This window comes from Chlorocebus sabaeus, chromosome 8 (assembly GCF_047675955.1).
Source record: "Chlorocebus sabaeus isolate Y175 chromosome 8, mChlSab1.0.hap1, whole genome shotgun sequence".
In the NCBI taxonomy this organism is placed as follows: Eukaryota; Metazoa; Chordata; class Mammalia; order Primates; family Cercopithecidae; genus Chlorocebus; species Chlorocebus sabaeus.
In genome coordinates, this window is record NC_132911.1 from 22,118,045 (window position 1) to 22,145,442 (window position 27,398).

Genomic DNA, 27,398 nt, shown 5'->3' on the forward strand with positions numbered 1-27,398 from the left:
AGCAATGCTGCCTGGTTACAGGGCATCCCTGGCCTCCCATCTGCTCCAACCTGGGCATGCGGGAGCCTGGCACCCTGTGGCTTCCTCCTGTGAGCAACAGGAGGGAGGGTGTAGGGCAGCACCTAGGTGACAGTAAGGAAGGGGCAGGGCCAGGTCTCCCGTGAACCCAATGGGGCGGCTGAAGGGAGCCCTCACTGCAGCAGCAAGTGTCGGGAGAAGTCCCCACCCCTCCTGCATAAGGCTCTAGGTCTCATGCTGCCTACAGATGGCACAGGCCCAAGTACGTGGGTCACTGACAAGGCCCAGCCCTAGCATGAACCCTGCTCAGGCGTCCTGATTGGGGTGGGTGGCCACCCTGACTTTGGCCCGGCAGGGTGGGTGTGCGGGCCAGGGCTTCGTGGCTGTGACTGCGGGGCCTGCAGGGAACGGCCACTGGAGGGCGCCAAATGCCCACCCAGGTGGCGCAGAGTCTGCGGCTCAGGGACCTGGTGCAGATGGCTGCTAAGGGTGTTGGGGTACTGAGGCTGTCGCTGAGTGCGAGCCATCAACAGGGTCCTGTGTGGAAGGGACCCGCTTCTGGCATGGGTGCCCACCCTTTTCTATTTTGCCAGTTGGGGGAACAATCCTTGCTAAAGGCTTGAAGATGGAGGAGGGTGAGGGGCGTGGGAGCCACAGGTGCTGCCACTCCGTGTCCTCCCATCCCCGAGTGGAAGGGGACACTGGGGCCTGGCCTGTGTCTGACCCCCAGTGGCGCCTCCATGCCTCCAGGCCTGCCTTTCCACCCCAGGGCCCTAGCAGCAGCCCTGAGTGTGGCTCTCCCCAGGGCTCTGGCACCCCTTCCCTAGTGGCTCCAAGGCAGGACTCCTGCCGTTTCCTGCTAAAAAGAAGACTGGCTCAGGGTGGGTAGGGGAGGGGAGCTGAGTCCTCAGAATAGGCCTCCACTCTCCAGATCCCTTTCTCCTCAGCATCACCCCGGGTCAAGAACCTGCACACCTGAGGGTGCGGGGCAGAGGGGCTACTTAGAGTGAAATGCAGAGAGATCCAGGGAGGAACTGCCGGACAAAAGGGAATCTCGGCCATGCCTGCTCTGGGATTCACCAGAGCAACGTGAGGACTCTAGCAGCAGACAGGGCTCCCAAGTTGCCGAGCCAGGGACTCTGGTACTGGAATGAATTCCTTCGGGGCCGTGCCTGGGGTGGGTGCCCTGTCTTTGTGGAGAATGGCTAAGCCACCCTTCCAGCGTGGGTAACAGGGAGTGGCATGAGCTATGTCCACCCAGGGGAAGAGCGCCTGGGCCTCACCTGTGCTCGGATGAGGGACTCAAAGCTGGGCTGGAAGTAGTCAAGGCGGCTGCCGTAGAAGCGCGGCATCTCCTCCAGCAGCTGCCTGTTCTTGGCCTCGAAGTCCTCCCGCACAGGCCGCAGCTCCTCTCGCGCCTGGGGAACAAGGCCCTGGCTGTCAAAGCTCTGTCTCATGCTGGGTGTGGGATATGGGATGGGTGGCGTGGGGACGGCTAGTGTCTTGGTCCTGGTGTCCCCAGGTGAAGGGAGGGACTTACCACAGGTGACCACAATGGCCCATCTGTCCAGCCCCTGCCTGCCTGTCTCCCCTGGTACCTGGTGGAGCTTGGCCAGCACTGGCCCCGTCTTCTCCTTTTCCTCATACTTCTCCACCTTGGCCTGCAGCCTCCTGTAGTCCTGCAAGGCCTGTTCCCGCCGCTTCACCGCCATGTTGAGGCTCGGGAAGACGCTGCCGAACCTGTGGGACAAGCTGGCTGGAGATGGGCCCGCTCTTGGAGGGGCAGCCTAGTCAGCACTCACTTTTCCATAAATGTGCCCTGAGCACCTACTAAGTGCCAGACCCTGCTCTAGGTCTTGGGGAGTTCACCGTGAACAAGACAGATGAGGCCCTGTGCCCCGGAGCTTGTGCGAAAGCAGACAATGTCGTGGGGTGAGGGCAGATGAGAGGCGGCGGGGCTGTGGGCCAGGTCCCGGGAGTCCGGCAGCACAGGGTGGCCCAGGAATGAAAGGTGCCCTGACCTCCACCTCCTGTGAGTTTTATCACACAATGGACTAGAGAATTGTGGGGAAGGTGCCTTGAAGTCATCTGGCCAAGACCTCACTTTTAAAAAGGAGGGAAACTGAGGACAGAGAGATGACCTATGACTCAGCCAAGGTCACCACTGGGCAGAGAAGGTCTAGAAGACAACACAGGTGTCCATGTTCTCTGTCTGGCACCCTTTCCAGCCCTCACAGTGCCACTGGCAGGTGGCAGAACTGAAATCTGAACTCAGTCCTGGCCCAGGGCATCTTCTCCTTCAAGGGCTCCTTGGCAACACGAAAGCAGCAGAAATCCTATGGTTCTGCCACTGGAACAGCCAAAGTGTCAACCAGCTGCTTCAGGAAAATGGCCCGAGGACCTCCTACTACCCCACCGTGACTAGAGGACCGCATGGGAGACTCAGAAGAGGGGCCCCAGAGAGAGCAGCAGTGGATGTTGTGGTGCTGCAGGTCCACACGGGCCTCATCTTTGTGACCCATGTGGCCTCTAGTGACCAGAGCAGTGCTCTCCTAAGGCTCTCGCTGCTGCTGCTGCTAGAGGGCTGGCCCTTGGCACGATGGCAGGGGGCGTCTACCAGGCAAGCCAGAGACCCTGAGTGCCCGGGATCTGGCTGTGCAGCCCAGGGAGCTTGTGACTCTGTGGCCATGCGGAGGTGACCCAGGACCAGAAGAGTTGGTTCCTCCTGGAGGTTTTTATGGGAACCCAGAGAGGAGGAAAGACGAGGGAGGGCAGGAGGCAGTCACTGAAGCTTGGGTCAGCCTCTCACAGGCGCTCAGAGACTCACTGTCAGGTTCCAGGAGCTCAGGCACCACACAGAGCAGGACTTCCCAGATCTGCCTCTCAAAGGGCATGACCAAGAATCTGGTTTACAGACAGAGTCTTGCTCTCTCACCCAGGCTGGAGTGCAGTGGTGTGATCTCTGCTCACTGCAGCCTCTGCCTCCCGGGTTCCAGTGATTCTCATGCCTCAGCCTCCCAAGGAGCTGGGATTACAGGCGTGCGCCACTACGCCCAGCTAATTTTTGTATTTTTAGGAGAGACAGGGTTTCACCATGTTGGCCAGGCTGGTCTTCAACTCCTGACCTTGAGTGATCCACCCGCCTCGGCCTCCCAAAGTGCTAGGATTACAGGCATAAGCCATCGCGGACGGCCTGGTTTTAAAAAGCCTCACAAATCAGGTGTCCATTTGAGGTAACAGTTTTGCCAGAGAATAAGTGGATATAAACTTTACCAAAGCATTAAATGCCCCAAACTAAGTCACAGACCCAGGGGCAGATTTTGATGAAACAAAGGGCTTATCCCCAAGACAGGCTACTAACATGAATCCTCCACCTCAACAGTGTCCGTAACTAACTCCCTGTCTAACAAGGTGCTAAGTGGGTGAAGCCACCAAAGCCCCCTGAATCCTCACCCGTGCCCTTAGACAGTAATCAAACCAGCATCTGACCAACTTGCTGGGCAGAAGCCATGGGCCTCCCAGCACTGTGCAGAGAACGCAGGCCCCTCAGCACTACGGAACTGGGGGGTGGGAAGCAGACACCACCAGGACGCATGGTCACCCATGGCGTGGGCTGGAGTGAGACCGCTGGGAGGAGCTAGGCTTGATGCTTTTGCCCAGGGCAGCTGCGTGGTGGAGCTGCAGCTGCTGGGGAGCCCCGCCCCCTTCCTGGGCAGCTGAGAGGCACGTGCTCTGGCAGCAGGTGCAGCTGGGCCTGAGAGGATACCAGGCCACCTCTCCCACCACCCCAAATGGCCAAGGGACCACCGGCAGCCACCCCGGTCCTCGCCCTATCCTTGTGTTAGAAGCCACCTGCTGCTTGGATGGTCCCAGTGCCTGGGCCTTGTGGGTGCCTGGGAGCTGCCGGGTGGGTGCAGGCACTGGGACAGGGCATGGATGAGAGGCAGGCAGGAGGCAGCAGGTGGAGAGCTCTCTGGCCCTGGCCTCAATCCCACCACCCTGAGCTCACACCCTCAGGAAGGAGGGCATCACAGTGTCAAGCCATGTGTGCGCAAGGCGCCTTCCACAGCGCGGGATGGGAGGAGCCGCATGCTCGTTGCTCCAGCAGCCTGACCCCCCACATCCCCTGCGGCACTCTCATAGCCTCCTTCCCACAGCTGTCGGCTGGGGCTTCTTGTTTCCTGGGCCAGAGTCAGAGCCACCAGGAGCACTGACTACAGGGGAGTGCCGAGCAGGGGTGGGGGAGGCTGGGTTACAGAGCTCCTCGAGGGATGGGGTGGTGGTATCTCCAGGTAGCTACCTGGCTGCATGGGTTCCTGCCAGCCCCCTGTAACCAAGACCACCTGCCTCTGCAGGAGACGTGGCTGCAGTTCACCTGCATTGTCCGCTTTCGCACAAGCTCCAGGGGACAGGGCCTCATCTGTCTTGTTCCTACCCCTGTGGGAAGAGCACGTCTTCACCGTGAAAACCTGTTTCCCATGACAGCACCCCTCAGTCACCAAGAGGCTCTGCCTGCTCAGGCCAGTGGAGGTGACTGCTGATAAATTACCACTGCGGTGGGGGGGAGGTTGGGTCCTGGGATTGGGATTCCCTAGGGGTAGGGACAAGTGTCACACCCTTCTACATTCAGGGGGACTCACATCAGTCAGGGCAGGGCGCAGCTTGTGCCGAGGTGGCTGAAGAGTGGGGGACCAGGACTCTGTCACATCTGCCCTGGTCACCGACCCATTGAGGCCCCATCTCCCTGTTTTCTACTTCTTAGCAACAGAACAGACTTTGCCAAAGCCTCGGGGTGGACAGTGGACGTGCGATGGTGCTGTGTGGGACCTCAGGTCAGGGCTCAGGGTGCTGGCAGGGGAAGTGGAGACATGCACAGGCTGGGCCCCTGTGGCAGCCCCTCCCAGATATGCCCCTGGGACCCCACAGAGGCCCTGCTGACTCTACCCAACCACATTGGGGGCGGGGGGGCCTCTCCCCAGGCGTGAAGCCAGGACCCAGGCTCCACTCTGCTGTCCTAGCGCACTTCACCCCTCCTCTCTCCCTGCCCACCTCAGCCCACCAAAACCTCTCCCGCTCCTAGGCGCTGACTGTCCCATTCTGAGAAGTCAGTTTGGCTCTCTCCTTCCACATGTGAGGAAACAGCCTCTGAGGCCTGCTGGGGCAGGTGCGACAGCCCACTCAGCACGCCCCGCTCCATGGTCCTGCGCCACGCCTGGCCGCTGACCCGAGAACACGCCGTGGCTTTCCACTAGACTGTAAGCTACTGAAGTCTGTTTTACATTTATCCTCAAAGAAGGGGGCCAGGCTAGGCCCAGGCCAGTGATCAAAGAATTACCCATGATCACTGCCCAATTCTTGTCTGTCCTAAGGCTCAATATCAAACTCACTCCCCTGGGGATGGGAGGGGCGAAGAGGAGCAGGAGAGGGAAAGGGAGCGAGGCCGGCTGGGAGGTGGGCTGGGCGCAGCCAGCACTGGTGGGGAATGCCTGCCATGCCTTGGTCTGTACCCACGCAGCCAGGAGCTTCCACCCACCAGGAAAGGGAAATTGAAAGCATCCCCATCCGACATGTGAATGCGGCCCAGAGACTGGGGATTAGAGGCCGAGCCCCTGCAGGGAGGCCGGGGGCGGTGGGGTGGCCATGTGGCCATGATCTTCATCAGAGGACAGGAAAGCTGGAGTTTCCTGTTTCCGGTGCTGGGGTCCCTGGGAGCTTCTCTTCTGGCAAGAGGAAGCCAATGGGAGGAGGCTGTAGGCTGTGCAGTTTTATGTGGTTGGGGGAGATCATATGTCAGCTGTGGGGACGCAGGGAGAAGCCAGCCAGGCAGGCCTGAGGGCTCATGCAGAGGTCAGCGGATCTGCTGCGGAGATGTGCGCCCCCTCTGCCACGCCCCCACCTTCCTGGCAGGTGGTGGGCCACCAGAGTGGTGGGAAGTGGCTGGGGTTTCTCTCCATTTGGGCTTCAAAAGCCAGGAATCAGATTTCAAGGGCGCCTTGTTGATACTGAAATTGAGGTGGGAGTCAGTTCCCCAGTTCTCTGAGTCCCTGCCTCACTCTGCCAGCCATGGGTGCCTGTAGCAGCCTCTGTGTCCGTCTCTGGGACCCGTGTGGCCCTGGCACAGAAGAGCCCTCTGTGGGCAGGGTCTGCTCAGCCTGCGTCCTTCCCAACCAGCCCTGAACAGTCTATCCTGAAGCCGAGGACCAAAACCCACAGCCACGGAGCTCTCTCTGCACCCCAGCTCCCTATGCAACCCTGTGGCTTGGGGCTGCACCGTTACCAGTAGGCAGGGGGTGGTGGATGCCCACTCTGGGGAGGCTGGGGGGCCAGGGCCGGAGCGGGAGGCACAGTCCCTTCCCTCCCTGCCTTCTCTGAGCCTCCATGGTCCTGGTGTAGAAACAAGAGCTTGCTAGGGTCTGGGGGCCTTTTCTTAACCCTAAACTTCAGGTCTGCACAGTCAACGAACAGCTCAGCAATCCCAAACACCAGGGGCTGCAGGATCAAAAACTGCTCCCCTCATTGCCCTCTGGGCCCTGGGCCAGGCCAGTGATAATTAGGCAGAGCCTCATGACCCGGCCCTGGCAAGTCACTGCCCGGGACCACCGCAGAAGAGGCAACAAAGTGCAGCTGGGCGAGCACGAGCTTTCTAGGTCACAGCCTGCTCGTGAGAGGCCAGGGAAGATGAAGTGATTCCGGGCTTCAAGGCACGGCTCTGCCTGTTCCCCGCCCTGGGGACCGAGGGAATAGGCCTGTCTGATCGCTGACCAGGGCCTGCCCAACAGAAGATGAGTCTCACAGAAGCATTCCTGACCCCAACAGGTCACAAGCTAGGGAACCTTCCCGGGCCAGACCCCGCTGCCGCGCCCCTCCCCGTGTGCGGCCACCCCCACATTTCCAAAGCTGAGTGCTGCAGGCAGCTGCTCTCCCAATCCAGCGGGGCAAGATGAAAGGCCTTGCTCATGTCCACTGAGGGCTGGCCAAGATCTCTGCTAGCTCCATTCAGCAAGCCCCGGCCCAGTGGCTCTCAATCAGGAGGAAGCGGTCAAATGACCACCAGAGCAGCGGCGGTTGCTGGGTGGGGTGGGGGGGGCGGTGGCAGGGGTACCCTGAGCTCACCTGGGCCATGCGGGTGCTCTGGAGCCCCCAGGAGCATGGATGCTTAGGCCACAGGTCACAGAGCTGACGTCCCCACTCAGTTTCCCGTCAGGCCCCATGGGAATCTGGGGACAGGCAGCTAGAAATCCTGTTCAGTTCCCAAGTGGTTGTTGACCTGCCTCTCCCATAAGTGCCCCGAGGCTCCCAGGTGACATTTACTCACTTTTTTAAGGGCTCGATCACAGTCTTTTGGATCTGGTTCACCTGTCAAAGAAAAACCCAAAGACATTAAAACTGGTAGGGAGGGGAGGACGACAGGCAAGGCAGGGCCCCTAACTACCGCTGGGCTAGAAAGTCTGAAGGGCCACGGGGTGCTGTCCTTGTCCTGGGCCTGGCCTTGCTCAGGGTGGATGGCCGGGTGGGTGGCCACAGAAGGCTCAGGGGCTGGGGCGAACAGGACTGCCGTCGGTGACCCGAGCTTGTGGAGCCTCAGGAATCAGGTAGAGCCGAGGCAGACCAGTCTGGAAAGAGCCCTGTGGGCTTGCAGCACATTGCAGCACACGAGGCCAGAGGGCTTAGAACCCCGAGGGCAGACGGAACGCACTCGGGCCTCCCTGCACAGTCCACCCAGAGGCCCACACCGGGGGTGGAAGTCATGTTTGCCCACCCCAGACCAAGACCTAGTCACCTTTTCCTGGTTGAAGGCGTCCATTCGCTTCATGGCCGTGTCCAGGGCTGTCACCATGCTCAGAAGGTCCTGGTCTTGCTCGCAGAGGGGGTTGGAGAGTAAGTCCAAGGATATCTTCACGGCAGATTTTGACATGGCTGTGAGAAGCCAAAGCTCAGTGAGCCTTCTATGAAGGGGCAGGTTTCACGGCCTTCTCTCTAGGACCACGTCCTCCTATGCCAGGGGCCTGCACCCTGAAGACCTCTTCCCACAGCCACGGCCATCAGAATGGCGAAGTACCACACAGCTACAAGCTGCTGATCCCCATGCTTTAATACTCATTCCCGACCCTAACACTGCTCTCGACAATTCTTTTGAGCAGCTTTACCTGTTCTCCAAACCCTGGGTTAGAAAAGGACCATCTGGGTGGGAGGCTATAAAATATGTTTCTGGCTCCGAAGATTCTAATTCAGTAAACTTGATACCCAACAATATGCATTTAAAACCACCTCTCCAGGTGGTTTGGATGTGACACTTGGTTTGGGACTCCCAGAGGGACAAGAATAACAGTATTCCAGTTTACACATGCTTTTACTACAAAGGGCCCAATAGTAAATATTTCAGGCTTTGAGGGCCGCACGATTTCTGTTGCAACTTCTCAACTCTGCCGTGTGCTGTGAAAACTGCCAGCGACGGCACATAAAAAATGGATGTGGCTGTTTCAATAAAACTTTATTGACAAAACTGGGTCAGATTAGGCCAGCAGCTGTAGCTTGTCAACCCCTGGTTTCCTCGACATCCAGTAGGAAGAGATACACTGGAAACTGTGTTTTCCCCTGAGACTCACCCAGACACACTCTGCAGCTGGTACAGGCGGCACTGGGACAGCAGGGCCCTCCTTCAGGGTGTCCTGCTCCTCCAGAATTTTGTTTGTAAATAATGGAAACCTGGGAACTTATACGGGACAAAGAGCTCCAAAGCTGCCAGCAGGTCCCCATCTTGGGGTTCTACCACTACTAAATAAAGAGTCCCAAACACTCTCATTTAGGGCTCAAACAACCCAGGGGATGTCTAGCGGAAATGTACTTTGGTTCCATTTTAGAGAGGAGGCAGATCAGGCGCAAAAGGGTTCGTAATGCCTCCAAGGTCAAATGGCTGAACATGCCAGCTGGGCCCTGACCCTTGACCCTGGGCAGCTGCTTCCCTGTTCACTGCTCTCCTTATGGTGATCTGGCCTGGAGGAAGCCAGTGGACAGGTCTATCAAGCTCTGTCCATCAGGCATCCACTGATGTTTTTCAAGGCACCCTGGTACCCGATCCCCACGAATGTGCCACCCACCCCTCTGTGCTCCTCCCTCCTCTGTTGACATTCCCTGCTGGGCAGATGGGAAGCCTGGGAGTCACAGGCGGCTCAGAGGCGGGCTGGAGACCTGCTGGCAGCTTCGGAGCTCCTGGTCCTGAACATGTTTTCAGGCCTCCATTATTTCTAGATTCTAGAAACAAAATTCTAGAGGGGCAGGAGGCGGGCCTGGAGAAGGGCCATGCTGGCCTGATGCTGTCTGTACCAGTGTCAGAGTGCGTCTGGGGCAGGTCTCAGGGGAGAAGACACATTGCAAATGCATTTCTTACCATATGCATGTTACTGAATTTAAGATGCTCTTCATCGTAAGTCATTTATTGTATAAACTACTAAGAGAGAAAAAACTGTTGTCAATCAAACCAGGCTACACTTTCAGTCCTTTCATTTCAGAGACATTAACTGTGGAAAAAGTGTCTTAGGACCCATGACATTAGGTCCGCCTCCCAGTTAATTACAGATGTGGCCTCGCCTAGCACTCCATGGTATGAATCCGACCCCTGACCTTGGGCTCCCCAGGGAAGGGTCTGCCTCCTCCAGGCCCCTTCACCAGCCAGCAAAACAGTGCTGAGCGGACTGGCCGGCCAGGAGCATCCTCCTGGGGGTTTTCTGGAATCTGGGAGAGTGCTACAGTCACCCAGCAAAAGGGCAAACTGTGGGAGAAGGCTGGAAATGTAAACTTTCCAGAAATGTTGAAGCAACGGAGGGAAAAACACCTCTTAAATTCTGTGGAGTGACCCTGTAGGTTTAGGAACAAATGTTATGTGTAACTTGATTTATGAAACGATCACATACAGCATAATAAAAAGATAATAAACTTCTAGATAAAGCTGGAAATGTTTCTAAAAAATATCTTCTGCTATTTCTTAAAAAAAATATGAGGAAAACAACCCAAAAAGCCAGAGGAGCAAGGAGACGTTCTTCCCACTTTCCCCCTTTTTTTTTTTTTTTGAGACGGAGTTTCGCTTTTGTGGCCCAGGCTGGAGTGCAATGGCATGATCTCGGCTCACTGCATCCTCCACCTCGTGGCTTCAAGTGATTCTCCTGCCTCAGCCTCCCAAGTAGCTGGGATTACAGGTGCCTGCCACTACACCAACCTAATTTTTATATTTTTAGTAGAGACGGGGTTTCACCATGTTGGCCAGGTTGGTCTCGAACTCCCGACCTCAGGTGATCTACCTGCCTTGGCCTCCCAAAGTGCTGGGATTACAGGCGTGAGCCACTGCGCCCGGCCCAGCCCCATTTTCTCCTTTCTTTCCTAAAGCTCTTGCATTGTCAGGAAGTCAAGGAACTGAGTGGGCTCAGTGGCCAGCCCTGGGCAGAACTGGGTCTGGAATCTCCGCCCAGTGATACCCCCGCTTCATGTGTGCAGAGCAGAGCTGGGGTAGATGACACTAAGAACACCATGACCTTGGCTGGGCGTGGCAGCTCATGCCTGTAATCCCTGTGCTTTGGGAAGCTGAAGCAGGAGGATCCCTTGAGCCCAGGAGTTCGAGACCAGCCTGGATGACATAGTGAGACTCCGTTCCCCCTCAACAAAAATAAAGAACAGCAGGTCTCCATGCCCCTCTGGACCTGTGGTCCCTGCTCCAGCCCATACCTCTCATTGTTTCCTATAGGGTCTGGGAGAGGGGCACAGTCAGCCTGGCCCACACCAGGAGGCTGGTGGTCTTTGAACCTTAGAGAAAGTGAGGGTCTTGGACCCCACCTGGGTCTCCAGAGTCCTGATGCAGCCTCTGGAATATAAGAGTCAAAGGTTCACCAGAGCACTCTGAAAGTAATATGAGTTTCTGAAAGAAAGGTCATCTATTTTAGAATAACTGGGGATTTTCCACCTTGCTGGGGAGCTTAGGAAATTCCACGCTCAGGAAAGGCATCCTTCCATTCCCCTCAACTGTCCAGATCAGTGGTGCTCAGTGTGGGCCTCAGCGTCACCTGGGAACTCCAGGGACACACATCCTCAGGTCTCGCCCAGCCCATGAGTTAGTTGGAGGCTGGAGGTGGGGCCCGGCGGCCTGCAGCACAGCAAGCCCACCCACAACGCTGATGCCCCGTATGTGACTGACGTGGCCGTCAGGCTCGCCTCAGCCCCATGACCAGCACCGTGGCTCTTCAGAGGCACTGTCTCTGCCCACATCCATTCCTGAGGATAGCAGTGCTAGGCTTCTGCAGTCACCCATCAAACTCTGGTTTCTCTGCTGGAAAACTAAGCTTTCCACAGCCACAGACAGTGCATCACAGACCCCTGATGCCCTCCTTGGTTCCGGAGCAAGCCACTGTGAACACAGCACACCCTGGCTTCATTTATGCTCTGACAGTGCAGCTGTCTGCAGAAGCAGGAAGGAAAGGAAGCAACGGGTCACAGCAGCTCCTGAACTGGAAAGGCAGTGGGGACCGATCAAGAAAAATGTGACCCAAGTAACTCAGACCTGAAATAACTACAAAACAAACAACTGCAGACAAACTTCCAAATCCGGTCCTTGGCTTGTGACACACATAGTTTGGCAATGCTAGAGGCCAGGAGCAAGGTGCATGTTCAGACCGGCCCACGGCCCAGGAATTAGCACTGGCATGAGAATTCACGGCACAGACCAAGACGGCCCCAGTCCCTGCACCGGTAGTCAGGGCTCACCAGGGCATGGTGGTGGTGGCGGCGGTGGTGGTGACGGCAGCTGCCAGGGAAGGAATGTTTTCCTTTTGTGACAGTGCTTTGTAGGAAAGGTGTGTTTACACATCAGTAACTGGCCGAGGCTCAGGAGCTGGCATAAAATGGGAACAAATTCAAATCACTGCCTCTATTAGGGACATTTCAAGCGTTTTCCTCGTAACTGCCGTACCAAGTAGGAGCAGGCTGGTCCTCAAATCCCACCCTTAGGTGCCCACTGCCCTGTGGCCCTTTGAATGGTGTCAGGAGACAGTGATGCTGCCATTTGCACTAGGCTCACAGACAGCCAAGCCAAGAGTGGATGGGCCCTTCTGGAGCAGGGGCTGTTTCAGTCGCCTTCTAGTTTGGCGGTGGGGGTGGGCAAAGGAAAGAGTGGGACATGGGCAGCCTTCGCTGGGGAGACAGGGTCCTGGACTTGGAGAAGAGGAGCTGAACTCTTCCTCCTTTATCAAATGGACATGCCTGTTTATAAAATGGGTGTGTCATGTGCCCCGCCAATCTCAAGGTCAGAAGAGCTCAGGTAGGTGAAATTTCTTCACAGCCATAACAGGGCATTATTCAGCAGCTGGAGTGGCCGAGGGGACTGAAGATGGCTTCTCCACTCTCCTGCTGCCTCTCCTGCATCTCTGGTCAATGTGCACGGCCTTTGGGCCTCCACGCTTGCTGTCTGTGTTTCAGGCCCTCTTCCCTTGACTCTACTTGTGTGGGTTACTCATTCCTTCAGGACTCTGCCCAGAGAACACTTCCCCAGGAAGGCCTCCCTTGACCCTGTCACTCTTTACCTCCTTATTTTTCTTGACCCAACACGCCATGACATGTCATTATAATACGATCCGCTTGTGGACCTCCTGCAGGGCTTCCTCCTAGAACATAAGCGCCCAACTTGTCTTGCTGTTGAGTCTCTAGTGCTGAGAGTGCCTGGTACATGTGGGTTCTCAGTCAGTATCTGCTGAGTGAGAGGAAGTGGGCAGTCCTGGCCATACCCAAGTCTCTTTCAGGTCCCCGTCCCAGTGTGGTATATGGACACAGCCCTCCCAACGGACCCAGGGAGGGAGCTGCAGAGGTCCACCCAGTCAGGGAGCCTTGCTGCCCACAACGATGACAGTGATGACAGGAGCGGACGCCCCAAGAGCTGACCCTCGCCAGGCTCTGTTCTCAGTGCTTTACGTTGCTCATCCGACTTTATCTTCAACATGAGCCTATGCCACTCGGACTGGCACTACCTGTGCTTCTCAGGTGAGGGAATGGAGGCTGAGCTAAGTCGGCTGTCCAGAGTCGTGCAGGGAGTGCTGAAGCTATTGATCAACCTTCGTCAAGTGCTTGCTGCTCTGGGGTGGGAGAGTCAAGGCCTTGGAGAAAGAACCTCAAGGAATGGTCTCCATCTCTCCCGGTTGCTCGTCGCCTCCTTCCTGGGACATGGCCTGTGGCAGGGGCTCTGGACACTCCTTTATTCCAGACCTGCCTGTGTCTCTAGGCTCCTGGGCCTAGTTCCTCCTTGTTTCAAACAAGAACTCCCCAGCCAAGAAACCTCCCCAAGGGCCCTGGCTGTTTCCCAGCACCTGCTGGCCCCCACTTCCCACGGGCCTCCCAGTGCCCTTTGTCATGACAGAATTATCTGGGGTATTTTTGGCCTTACACTTTAACCCAAGCTGTTCAAACACACAACAGCTTCCATTCTTGTTGCCACTGGAGCGCCCGTCCCAGCAGGACAGGGAGTTTTGTTTCTGCAGGAGGGAACGTGCTTCCCTTTCCCTCTGGACAGCCTGAGCCGGCGGCCAGGATTATGAAGCAGTGGAGGTATCTGATGGCAGAAGCTTCCACCAGCTGCAGTACTGCCCTGACTGGAGTCCCAGGAGAGTCTTGCCCTAACACCCACATCCAGAGTGGGGTGGTGTGAGCTCTGTGCGAAGTGGGATCTGACTGGTGAGGGGTAACTCAGGCTGCTTCTCAGGACACTGGGCACATGTCCTCTGAGTACAGTGACATCAGAGCCCTTGGAGGCCTGAGGGAGGAGGGTGCCCACCTCTGCCCCACCTTACCAAGCCAGTGGTGCGGGTGGAAAGTCACCTACCCAGGTCAGCGTCGGTGCTCTTCTTCATGTCTTTCTGCAGCTTCCGGGTCTGCTCTTCCAGCCTGCAAGGCAGGGGACAGGCTGCTTGGGGTCTCATTCCTTCCCCCTACCTGAGCGAAGTCCAGGTGCTCTGGAGGGCCTGCCATGGAGGAGGAGAAGGGGATCTTCTCCGTGGGGACTTTTCCCACTCACAGAAGTGCCACTACACCCAAAAGTTACAAGTGAACGACTCTTGCGCGGCCATTGCTGGGGAACAGTTCTGGCAGCCTGGTGACCCGAACTGCCCTCAGCTTCCAGGGTACTCACGGGGCAAAGGGGCAGCCCAGGGAAGGGCACTGGGCAGACAACTGAGACCTGGCAGGGGGCCCTTGTCCCTCCCTACCTCCCACCTCATCTTTCTGGGGTTGACACTCACTGCTGAAGTTTTCCATACTCCCTTTCAAAGTCTCTCTCCACCTGCAACGAGAGAGATAACTCAATTATTGGAGAAATGACAACACGGTGGAAAAAACCTTCCAGCCTCCTGAAACTCTCTCCACACCCAGCCCCAGTCCGCAGAAAACAACACGGTCCGGTTCACACAAGCACTGACAGATCGCTCCTGACACGATATTCCTGTGTTCCCAAGTTAATTAAGTGTTTGATTTACGGAGGAAGGCTCCCCTCCCAGAAGGGCCAGCCAGGCAGGTGCCAGCGGACCGTGGATCTGCTCTTCCCAGCCTGGGGCAAGGCACTCGCTGCGTGCCCTCCTCACCCCAGGCTGGAGGTGGTCACGGTGCTCAGAACATGACTTGACTCCATCCAGGGAGGCAGCAGGGTGCAGAGGATTGGGTGGGTCTGGAGTTGGAGGCTGTCTCTGCCTTTTCCTAGTTTCCGGGTCCATGCAGGGCACCTCCCCTCCTACCCTGCCCTCCACTCAGGACCCCCTGCCCCTGCTGGGCTCAGGGTGGGTCAGGACCAATCATGCACTTGTGCTTTGTGATTGGGATGCATCAAACACAGACACTATGACTACTGACTCAGGCCAGGCTCTCTCCACTCCTGACTGGATATCAACTCTCTCGAGAGCCAGCAACACTGAAACCAAATGGGTGAGTTCTGAACCCGGGGTTGCACTTGTTGCGGAAGATAAAGTCTAGTACTTTCTTCTGGTGCCTAGACTTCACTATTTGTAAAATGGAGCCTCATGATTGGTCTCTTATGGGCGTAGAATGGGAAGTAAACGACATCGAGAGGCAAAGGAGACTAAGCTAGAGGCCAGTCCTTCCTGCTCTCCCTGGCCAGAGCTGCAGCTGTCAGGGGCCAGCTTCAGGCTTCGTGCTCTGAGAAGTCAAAACCGCTAACTCACTGTCACAGAGCCCTCACTGTGTGCTTTACAAGAATGGAGTTCTCTGAACTCATCTCCAAGGCAGGTGTGACTATCAGACGATAGTACTGAGGAGGTCACTGGGAACCAGGTTATGTACCCTGGCCAAGGTCACCCCATTGATGAGGGGTAGGGTTGAGCACAGTGGGAATGGAACCCAGGCAGCCTGGTTCCACAGCCTGTATTCATAACCATCATTCTCCTGGAAGGCATTTGCTGATAAATGAAAGCCCTGACCTAAGAAAGAAGTCTTCCTGGCTGCTCCCCGGGAATCCTGTCCCCAAGAGCCCTTGAGGGCTCTGAGGGTCAGGGAGTACATATCTGCAGAAACTGTCAAAGCCACACTATTCCCACCACTGCCTTCCAGCAACGCTGACCTGATGAGAGTATTCTAAGCCCATCAACCTTAGCATTCCACGTTTGGATTTAGATTAATTCAACATAGCCCTGGAATGACAAAACAGCATTCACGTTACAAACGAGGAGCCCGAAGCCCAGAGGCAGGAGTAACTTCCCTAAGGACGCAGGACATTCCGGTGGCAATGCAAGGCTAGAATCCAGAGTCCTGGTTCAGGTCTTTTTGTTTCAAATTTCAACAACATTCATTCCTACGGACATGTATTGAGCACCTATTAAGTGCGATGCATTCTGCCAGGTTCTGGGGATACCCTGGTGATTCAAACAGACATGGGCCCTGGTGGTGGAGATAAACAACAGCCAGATACAAATCTACATGCTGACTATGATGGGCCTTTTGGAGAGCAAGGATGAGGCCAGAGAGAGTTAGAGAGTCTGCTTAGCTCTGGCTCTCCAGGCACAACAGACTCCTTGCATAGAGATAGCTTACCTTCCTCATTTCAACTGTAAAATCCAGAAGCAGGAAAAAAGGCTCTTTTCCTTACTTTATGATCCTAGCATCTAGAATCTTCCACAAAACTGTGACGTACAATCCACCATTGGTGCCCCCGCCTCCCATCCTACAATCTTTCTTCCTCTTTTCAACAGACTCTTTCTCCATCCAGGAACCCAATATTTTTATCATTACTTTCCTTAGGATCTAGCAAAAGCTACTCATAAGAAAAAAATTCAAAATTCACTCCCACTAGTGCACAAATGCTTGATGAGCGTTTAAAGTGCTGCCTGTCCCAGAGGATTTGCAAGTTTGCAGGAACCAAAGTCTTAGTTAGCTAAAGGAACGGAAAGGCTCATGGTGTGACTGCAGGTGGGAAATTTGCTTTGGTGTGAAGGAGCTTTGCCGGGGCCCTTGAAAGTCTGTACTTTGGTGTCAGCCTAGTTTTCTGGAGCAGGGCTAGAAGAATGCAGTTTAGAGGCATGAGCAGAGACAGGTAAGATATGAACTCTGATACTAGCTGTGGAGCCCTGACAGTACTGAGCATTTTTTTTTTTTCTTTTTTTTTTTTTTTGAGACAGAGTTTTGCTCTGTTGCCCAGGCTGGAATGCAGTGGTGGCATCATGGCTCACTGCAGCCTTGACCTTCTAGGCTCAAGCAGTACTCCTGTCTCAGCCTCCTGCATAGCTGGGACTATAGGCATATGCCATTATGCCTGGCTAATTTTTAAAAAATTTTTGTGGAGACGGGATTTTGCTATGTTGCCTAGGCTGGTCTTGAACTTCTGGCCTCAAGTGATCCTCTTGCATTGGCCTCCCAAAGTGCTGGGATTACAGGTGTAAGCCACCTCACCCAGCCAACTTTAGGTGGCTTACAAGGAAATAGCTGATAATAATATCTACCTTAGTGGTTCCTTTTGAGGATTAAGAGGCAGTGCGTGCAGAACAGACTGCAAGGCGCCTGGCCCACGGCAGTGCTCACTAAATGTTAGTTTCTGTGTTTTTCTCCTGCTCACTGGGGTGTTGGGAAGACCAGAGCAATCTGGGGCTGAAGGCTGGGCTATAAACCTGTTTGCAGAGAGGAGAAGCTGCTCCAAGTACACAGGAAACCGGCAGCCAGGGAAACTCTGATGTTGGCTAAGGGTGGAGCCCCATGCTTGGGTGCTGTGACAGTGCTCTGGCTCCCTTTACTAGACACACATTTTTTAATTTTTTTATTTTTTTGAGACGGAGTTCCACTCTTGTCACCCAGGTTGGAGTGCAATAGTACGATCTCAGCTCACCGCAACCTCTGCCGCCCGGGTTCAAGGGATTCTCCTGCCTCAGCCTCCCAAGTAGCTGGGATTACAGGCATGCGCCACCATGCCCAGCTAATCTTTGTGTTTTTAGTAGAGACGGGGTTTTGCCATGTTGGTCAGGCTGGCCTCGAACGCCTGACTTCAGGTGATCATCCCCCGTGCCTCGGTCTCTCAAAGTGCTGGGATTACAGGTGTGAGCCACTGTGCCCAGCCTGCTAGACACAGCCTTCTTTTTTTTTTTTTAGACAGTCTCACTCTGTCATTCAGACTGGAGTACGGTGACACAACCTCTGCTCACTGCAACCTCTGCCTCCCAGGCCCAAGCAATTCTCATGCCTCAGCCTCCTGAGTAGCTGGGACTATAGGAGTGAGCCACCACACCCGGCTAATTTTTGAATTTTTTTTTTTTTGGTAGAGATGGGGTCACCATGTTACCTGGGCTGGTCTTGAACTCCTGGCCTCAAGTGATCTGCCTGCCTTGGCCTCCCAAAGTGCTGGGATTACAGGCATGAGTCACCGCACCTGGCCCACATCTTTCTTCTAACTTTGCAGGATATGATAGCTGAGCAGCATCTTTACTTACTAAAAGTATTTATTTCCAGAAAGAGAAAATTAAAACTAAGCACTACTTGGCTCAAACCAAACTCTCCTAGAGATCCAGAACACACAGGGGGTGCTCTTTGGGAGGGGTGCTGAGTGTCAGCTGTACCCTGGGGCCCCAGCCTTTGGCTCCCTTCCTCTCTTTTGCAGTCCCCCAAGTGTGCCGATGTGTGTGGGATGTCAGAGAACACCTGGTCTCCCTGGCTGGGGACTGTTTGGACTTGTATCGGGAGGGACTTCAGGTTTTCAGCTAGGTTGGATCATTCTGGAAGCTGAGGAACTCGAGGTCTCACAATGAAGCCGAGGAGCAGGCTGGGGGCGGGAGTGCGTTTTCTACTTGGTGCCGCTCAAGGCCATCTGACAGCCTGAGAGGAGTTCGGACACATTTCACCTCCCTGCTTCCAGCGGCCGGGGCGTGTTGCTTCTCTAGCTCACTGGTCCGAGAGCTCTCTCCTTCACTGGGGAAAGATGCACGGGGACACTGCCAGAATTCTAGCCTCTCAGATAATGGCTAAGGGACCAAAGGGACACACTGGAGCCTCATTCTGAGGAAAAGAGCCAGACAGAAAAGATCTGAACATCTTTGAATGCTTGATGCCTTTGCCAAAAAGGCAATTGGACCCCAGTCAACAATGCAAGTATAAACACATGTGCATGGACCGTCAGGGGATCAGGGCAAGCTGGGCCAGGCTGGCGAGGTTAGTGCAGGGAGAACCAAGCCCCAGACACTACCTTTGGCCACTCCCTGCATTCATTCTCCAAGGCCCACGGTGGGAGGAAGGGGTTTTGCTGTTCCCTGCTCTATTGGCAGTGCACAGGTCACGCCCTGGCACAGAGTGGGAACTCAGTATTAAGTGAATGAACAGGCTGAGTTCCCACCCAAACTTATGCTCATGGTGAAGTGAAAAAGGAAACTGGCAGGCAGGGCTGGGGCTCTGATCCCAGGGCTGAGGTGCATCTGATCGGAGTCTGAGAAGCCCAGAATCCTCAGCACTCTGGGAAGCCCCCTCCTTCAAGGGATGCTCTGGGTGGAAAGTGGGCTCCCTGTAGGTGTGTTCTAGCAGGATTAATGAGGCTAAGGGCCCTGTCGCCTGGCAGGTGAAAATCCTTCTCCAGTGGCGAGGCTGCATGTGGCCAGACTCTCTTCGCCCTAACTTTGCAGAGCACCCACCTGGCTAGGAACCTTGGAGTGCATGTTCCTTGTGTGCAAGACTCACAGTAACCCTTGCTTCAGGGGGACATGAAGAGCAAAGCTTTGAAGAGCTCTTCCATCTTCCCAGGTTATGCAGGAAGGTGCGGTGGCTTCTTTCTATGCTAAGATGCTCCAGTCACTTTATGGGACCTGGGGAGCGGGAGGGGACTGGGTGGAAGGTGAGGATAGGGACTGGGGGAGCTTTCGTTCCTCCACCTCAGTTCTAATGGTCAGCCCCAGCAGCAACAAGTCATTCTAGCCAAAGCCTTGACAATAATGGAATTTGTGTTAATAACCTGGGCACAGGAGAACAGTGAGGGTAGGGACACAATGCTGTCTTTGTGCCTGACAGTTGGGTGCCCTGAGCCAAAAACCTCCTGAAACTCCCTGAAGATAACATGAGCATTTCTTCCCATGACAGGGGCTCCATGACTTCCAATAACCCAGGCAGCCACAGCTGCTCCCCTCCCTGAAAGTGCCTGGGCAAGAACAACAGAGTGCGTCACTGCTGTCCGAGGGCAGCTGCCAGAGATGCTGAGACAGCCACACAGCCCAGGCCTGTTTTGGGGGCCGGGAGGGGGTGGTGGGTGGGGAACCAGACTGAAGAGGCAGGGTCTTGCTACTTCTACTTTAGTGCCTCTGGGGAGTGGAGGGGTATAGGCCAGGGAAGCAAATAACTACTCCAAGTTGTAGCTCAGCTGTGATTCCTTGTGAGAGATCAAAGGCCTAGCCGACTTCGTTGCATTGGGAAATCTAGCTGCGTGGGACAGGCTGAGTCCCTGATGGTTCATAAAGAGGATCAAATCAACCAGCTTCCTGTGATGGAGTTAATATTAACTGGGGACTTATTTTGTGCCAGACACTGTGTTAGGTGCCTTCAATGTATTACCTTGTGTGAGCCTCAAAGTAACATCTGTGACACAGGTACTGTCATCATCCTCATTTTACAAATGAGAAAACAAAGGCTCCAGAGGTTAATGAACTTGCCCAAGGTCACAGACAGCATGTGGTAGAGCCAGGATGTGGACCCAGGGCGCCAGCCTCCCAAACCTGGCTTCTTTAACCTCTACCTGACCCCAAGTCTATTAGAGAGCAGGTGCCATAATCAGAGACCACAATTCCATCTCCAGCAAGACAGATGTGAGAAAGGGAAGAGGGACGCCCTGTGTGCATCTGCCCTCACTGCGACTCCTTGCCACTCCTTAGATGAACGGAGCCAGAGATCTTGCCACCAACACACTGGCAAAGCAGCTGGTTTGCCTACACTTTCTGTGGAGAACAAAGTTCATTTTGATAAAGATTGGGGTGCTGGGAAGGTTTTTGTTTGTAGTGAGCATTCAGAATAAAAGGCCCCTCTTGAAACCACTTCTCTTTCAGATCTGTCATGGATTAAACTCTGGAGACTCAAAGCCACACCTTCCCACTTCCTGCAGCCGGCTAGAGCCCAACATATGCACACCCAGATTCTTTGGACTTCAGCTGAGAGCCTCCACAGATGGTCAGCCTCTGCATGAGAGGTCATCGCTGAGTTGGTCAGCAATCTGCCTCTGCATGAAGCAGAGGGCCCCCTCCCCAGCTTTTTTTTTTTTTTTTTTTTTTAACAGACAGGGTCTCAGTCTATTACCTAGGGTGGAGTGCAGTGGTGCAATCAGAGCTCACTGTGGCCTTGAACTCCTGCGCTCAAGCAATCCTCCTGCTTTAGCCTCCCAAGTAGCTGGGACTACAGGCGTGCATTTTTTCTTGTAGAGTTGGGGTCTCTCTTTGTTGCCCAGGCTGGTCTCAAAATTCTTGCTTGAAATGATCCCCCTACCTGGGCCTTCCAAAGTGTTGGGATTACAGGCATAAGCCACTGTACCCTGTGAGGGTGCTTTTAACTTGGGCCTGCTCCTCTCAAGTGATCTTACTATGGATTTGCTAGAGATGGAGCCATTGGTCAGATGTGTGCCAAACTTCTCACCAGACTGAAGCAATCTCTTTCCTATGCTTTTGAGAGCTCTGCCAAGGAGGGGAGAAGCTAGTAAGACAAGAACTGTCAGGGGCTGCGATGACAGACGAGGGCCTCTGCCACCAGCACAGCACCGGACTTTCTGTAGCTGTCACATCAGAGAGGCTCTACAGTTGTGGTCTCCCATGTTAAAACCAAGAGACCCACTCAGATTTGTGGGTCAGGAGGTTGAAAAGGCTATTTTGCACTGGGATTCCAAAACAATGGGAGGGCCTCACAGCCTAGGCAAGCATCAGGCAATGGAAAGAGTATCGGCCAGGGGCTGACGCCTGAGTTCTAACTCCAGCTTTGCCAGTGTGGGGTTTTCATAACTTGAGAAAGTCGCTGCAACTTTCCACGGGCCTCATTTTCTTCATCAAGAAAAATCAGGAGGTTGGACTAGATGATCTCTACGAGCTTCCAGCTCTAACTTCCTAAGAATCTATGATTCTCTTCCTTTCCCATTCTGGAGATAAGAACATTCTAGGGATAAAAACTGTGGGCTTGGCTGGGCACGGTGGCTCAAGCCTGTAATCCCAGCACTTTGGGAGGCTGAGACGGGCGGATCACGAGGTCAAGAGATCGAGACCATCCTGGCTAACACAGTGAAACCCCGTCTCTACTAAAAAAATACAAAAAACTAGTCGGGCGAGGTGGCGGGCGCCTGTAGTCCCAGCTACTTGGTAGGCTGAGGCAGGAGAATGGTGTGAACCCAGGAGGCGGAGCTTGCAGTGAGCTGAGATCCTGCCACTGCACTCCAGCCTGGGTGACAGAGCGAGACTCCATCTCAAAAAAAAAAACAAAAAAAACTGTGGGCTTACAGAGGGGTAGGATTCAACCTTCCCTTCCTGCTGAGTGACTGGGTCATGGCCAAGAATGCATTTGGCAGTTGGGACAAACAGGCTGAGGCCACTGGGAAAAGCTTCCTGGACTTTTCAGCAGCTGAGGTAACAGAAATAAACGCCTGGGCAATATCTTTGGTGGGGGCCTCTGTTTCAGGAACTCTCTCAGGAAAAGTGTAGACCGCAAGCCAGTCCCTAGAGGCGGACTGTTCTAAAGCAGTATCTTTCTCTACATTTTTGTAATCCACCTCTTCCACCTGCCCAAGGACGATAAAGAGCCCAGGCTAACCTTTCCTAGGGGAAATGTCCCAGGACAGGAGGCCTCCCTAAGCCCCAGTCTGTGTGAGGTTCTAGATCCGCATAAGCGGGAATAAGGCCCAGGTTGCCGTCTTCCCAGCCCCAAGATGTGTTGATTCAAAGCTTTGGTTCTATGCAAAGGCCATGTGATACAGAACGGAATCTCACAGCACAACAATCGAGTTACTCACTGTTTTGGGCACAATCTGTTTCTTGGGCTGCCCAATCTTAAAAGGAATCCTATAAAAGAAAGAGACAAAGAGGGATATTGTGAGAAGTGGGGAAGGATGCAGTTGAAAGTATCAGTACAGTACAGGCCACTTTCCTCCAGGAGGGTGAGGAAGCCTGGCCATGGCTTGCTACTTGCTACTTGGACCACGTGCCCTGGTGGGCATACAACCATGGCATCTGGGCTTGGTTAGAGAGAGGTCCTCCCACCTACAGTGTCAGACGCAGGTTGTTCTGCCCCAGAACATCTTTGCTACTGATAGTCTGTCATTTAAAGACAATGAAAAGGTGAGGGCAAGGAGTTTGAGGCTGTAGTGAGCTATAATTGCACCACTGTACTCTAGCCTAAGCGACAGAGCAAGATCCTATCTCAAAAAAAAAAAAAAAAAAAAATCAGTTTGGTATGGCAGCTCATACCTGTAATCCCAGCACTTTGGGAGGCCCAGGTGGAGGACTGCTTGAACCAGGAGTTCAAGACTAGACTGGGCAACACAGCAAGATCCTATCTCAAAACAACCACCACCACCACCACCAAAAATCAGCCAGGTGTGGTGGCACACGCCTGTAGTCCCAGTCACTTGAGAGGCTGAAACAGTAGGATCACTTAAGCCCAGGAGTTCGAGGCTGGAATGAATTATGATCATACCACTGCACCCTAGCCTGGGCAACAGAAGGAGACCCTGTCTCTTAAAGAGATAAAGGAAGGGAACAGAAGGGAAGAAAGAGGAGGAGGGGAGGGGGAGGAAAGGAAAGGAAAGGAAAGGTGAGAAGGGCAGGAAAGGGGAGATATCCTGTGAATAACAATAAGACCTTGTGTCTTGAGGAGTTGCAAACTCAGAAATTACAGACTCACTGCAGACTCACTATAATAGCTCTCCTTGAAATCACGAACCACTATGGTCTATATTAGATCCTTCACTGCTTCTCTATAGAGAGGCAAACTGTGGATCTGCAAGTCTTCTTGGGAGGCTGGGGAGAGGCAATAAATAACAGAGGCATTAATGATTGGCGAGGCTGGATTATTTCCCTGGGAAAACTCACAAAATCAAAAAGCTGCTAGCTTGGAAAAGAATCTGAAATCCAGCCCAAGTCTGCCTTGGACTTGCTCTGAAGAGCTGCACCTCAGATTCCCTACTTTACAGCATGGCACAGCAGAAGGAGGATCATGGGTCTAGGAGTCTCAACCTGAGGATTAGCCTGGCCTCTGCTTCCACTGAGCAGGCTGCCCTTTGGCAGGTGACGGCTGCACTGGGCACTGGGACTCCATTTCCTGCTCCATAAAATGAATAGATTAAAGTAGGTAATTTAGGAGCTTCCTTGAGGCACTGAGCATTCTATGATTCTCTGATTCCAGGAAGAAAAGCAGCCAGGCTAGAAAGTGCATCCCAGTGGCTACGGAAAGGGTAGGCTCTTAACTACAGGTAGGAAGTGAGTCAAGAACCCCTGGGATCAGCTCTGGCAGAGGGCTCTCAGCCAGCCATGCTCATCCCTCTCCTTTTGGCTCTTCCATTCAAACCTCCCGCCTTCCACAATGCACCAGACCTGCTCCACAAGGCCCAGGACCCACCCTTCCCTCCACAACCCCTTCTCCCTGAGCCTGCTTTCCTTTGGCCCAAACTGACCAACACACTGTTGCTAAACCCAAGAGTGTAATTAACTACCGATAATATAACCCCAAGCAGTGATCCAGTGGAGGGGATGGGCCAGCCTGAGTCACAGCGGTTTAAATTTAATTTCTGGAGGACATCCTGTTTATTGTTAACCCAGCCCCATAATTTGGGAGTGTTAACCCTTTAGGGGCTGGCTGATTAGCATCTTCTGTAAACAAATAATTTCTGGCTACATAATAACCAGGGAGGAAAGGTAAGGTCTGGAAATGAAAGGGAAAGAAAAAATGAAATTGTTTCCTTTCTCAGACCTAAAGAGGAAAGGTTCACAGGGAGATGGGTCCCTTCCCCGCACCCTGGTTACTTTTCCCATTCTCAGGGATTAGAGCTGACAGACATGATGGTTTTTGGACAGCGAGCAATTGCCCTCAAGGACCATTCTGGAGACAGTGCAAATGAGGTCCTGGTGGCAAAGACCACTCTGGAGACATTGCAAATGAGGTCCTGGTGGCATTGTAAAAAGACAGCCCGTATTCTGTGGGAAGCACGCTGCAGGTGAAAGCGCTCTAGACCTGATATCAGAAAACCTGCCCTCTGCCTCCGACTCATTTTGTGATTTGAACAAATCTCAATCTCTCTGGAGCCCAGTTTCTTAAACTATGAAACAAAGCAGTTGGAATCCCTTCAGCTCATCTAAAACTGGAATTCTAAACTGAATCTCCACTCCAAGAATATGGGGAGTAGGATGGGAATTCTAAAGAAGTCTCAGAGTGGTCTTCAAAACGATTCTTGGAGTTTAGTACTGTAGACAAGGGACCAAGAAATCAGAAACGTAGATTCCATTATTTGTGGTGCTACAGCCTCCCTCTAAACCTTAATTTAGTATCATGGTATTTTTAGAACTGTAAGTTACCATAGAAATTTTTTCCCCAGTTCAACCCTCTCCTTTTGTAGATGAGGAAGCAGATCCAGAGAGGTTCAGTGACAAGCCCAGGGTCACTGTGCTGGCTCACAAGAGAACCAGGAATAAACAACCAGGACCCCTGCTGTCCAGCCCAGTTTTCTCTCTGCTACCCACAGTTCAATACTCTTTTCATATGAATTTGTTATAAGTATGTAATGAAAATACCTAGTCTTAAAGTCCTGTGGAATTCCAAAGGGCTGATTGTTCTTAAGGATCTGGAAATGAACGGGAGGAAGTTTGTGCTGAACTGGGTGCTCTGGCACAATAAGGGGTTATGTACACCAAGCAGACGGAACAGGTCACCACAGTTACTGACGATCACAGAGACCTATCATACTGTTCTAATTATTTTTCAACTCACCTGGTCAAAAGCCCTATGAGAATACTTTAAAAAAAATCCTTCACATTGAAAAAGTTTTAGATTTAAAGAAAAATTGTGAAGGAAGTATGTAATTCCTATGTCGCCCACCCTCAGTTTCCCTTTTTATTTACATCCGATATTGGTGTGGTACATTGGTCACAATCAGTGAACCAACAGAAACAGGGTCAAGACTATCCTTTCTTTAGACCTCCTCAGTTTTCTCCATGTCGTTTCTCAGTTCCAGCATCCCACCCAGGTCACCACGTCACATTCAGTCGCTATGTGCCCCAAGGCTCTGCTTGGCTGTGACAGTTTCTAAATCTCTCCCTGCTTTTGATGACCATGTCAATTTTAAGGAGTGCTGGTCAGATATTTATAGAATGCCAACTTGGATTTGTCTGATGCTTTTCTCCTGACTAGACTGGAGTTACGGCTTTCGGGGTAGAAGATCACAGAGCAGAAGAGTCATCCTCACTACAACATGCCCAGGGTCCACGATGTCAACATGCCTTACCCTGCTGATGTGAACCCTGATCACCAGGCTGATCAGGGTCATCTTCAGGGTCATCTTTCCCAGCTTCCTACTGTGAAGTTACTCCCCCTTCTCCCTTTCCCTACTGCACTCCTTGGGAGGAAGGCATCATGCAGAGTCCTATTTCTTATTTATTCAACCATTCAATATCAGTATGAACTCATAGATCTTTATCCTATATTTTGGGTTATAATCCAATACATTATTTTGATGCTCAAACTGTTCCAGCTTTCACCACTGGCAGCTCTTTCAGTTGGCCTGTGTCCCTTTGACATATCCACATCAACATATGTATGTATGTATGTATGTACGTATGTGTGTGTGTTTAGTATTTCCTTACTTTCTGGCACTACAACATGTACCAAGTGCATCTTGTACATTTCCTGCCTCAGCCCTAGAATCAGTGGAGGAACTTACATTAGTATTCAACGGGCTTCTGTAATATGGTCTCAACTTTACTTTTAATTTCTTTCCTATTCACTCAGTACAACTGCCATGATTCAGCCAAGTGGTTGTTCATTAATCCCCCAGATCTAGACTCCTTATAATTTCCTGTCTCAAACTGGGACATTTTGGAGTACACATCATCAGAACAACTTGGACTGCCCAGGGCAACCAGGACAAATGGCTACCCCACCTATATGGAATGCTTTCTCTGCTCCCAGGAAAACTTCTTGCCTTCTTCTAAATGTCTAAGACTTATTTGGCATTTAAAAAATTCTGCCCTTCACAGTTAATTACAGTTCATCTCCTCAAAAAAGTATTCACATGAGAAACAGTAACTTTAAAACAATTATTATAGAAAAACATGCTCATTGCAGAAAACTTGAGAAATAAAAGGGGATGGGGTGGGTGGGGGGGATAAGGGAGGAAAAGAAGAGGGAGAAAAACCCAGCCATGATTTCAGATCTAAAATATGGCCAAGGTTAATGTTTTAGTGTTGTTATTTATATTTTTTAAATTTACAGAAAGAAAAACCAAAGCAAATATGCCAAATGTTGGTAGTGGCTAATTCTGGGTGGTGAGAATAAGATTACTGTTTTCTTCTTTGCACTTTCCACATTTTTTTTCAAATAAACCAAAAAAACCCTGTTTTTTTTCTTGACTACAAAAATAGCACCTGATCAGTGTTAAAAACTTGGAAGACACAGAAAAACGCAAAGGAAAAAATGCATGCACACACACACACACACAACCCCAAAGGAAAACATTAACAGTAATACCCTGAATCACAGTGTGTACATATGTGTGCATGTGTATATGTAAATATTTATGTAAGTTTTAAATTAAAAAGTGAAAGAAATATATATCACGAATGGTTTTATGGGAATATATTTTTTCACTCTCCTGATTTTTAAGAGCTACAGAAGTAAAATGCATGGTTCAGGTACACAATGGAAGTGTACCG

The 27,398-nt window shown here is 52.8% G+C and overlaps 1 protein-coding gene across 1 annotated transcript in view; it reads right to left on the bottom strand.

The window, feature by feature from the left end:
- Positions 1 to 27,398, bottom strand: part of BIN3 (bridging integrator 3) — a 47,524-nt gene that overhangs the window by 1,887 nt on the left and 18,239 nt on the right. The window contains exons 2-8 of the mRNA XM_007961907.3: positions 22,490 to 22,538; positions 14,286 to 14,326; positions 13,871 to 13,932; positions 7,799 to 7,935; positions 7,334 to 7,374; positions 1,617 to 1,758; positions 1,302 to 1,436 (exon numbers count right to left, since the gene is read on the bottom strand). Of these exons, the coding sequence (XP_007960098.1) occupies positions 1,302 to 1,436; positions 1,617 to 1,758; positions 7,334 to 7,374; positions 7,799 to 7,935; positions 13,871 to 13,932; positions 14,286 to 14,326; positions 22,490 to 22,538 (607 nt within the window). The remainder of the gene's footprint in view (positions 1 to 1,301; positions 1,437 to 1,616; positions 1,759 to 7,333; positions 7,375 to 7,798; positions 7,936 to 13,870; positions 13,933 to 14,285; positions 14,327 to 22,489; positions 22,539 to 27,398) is intronic.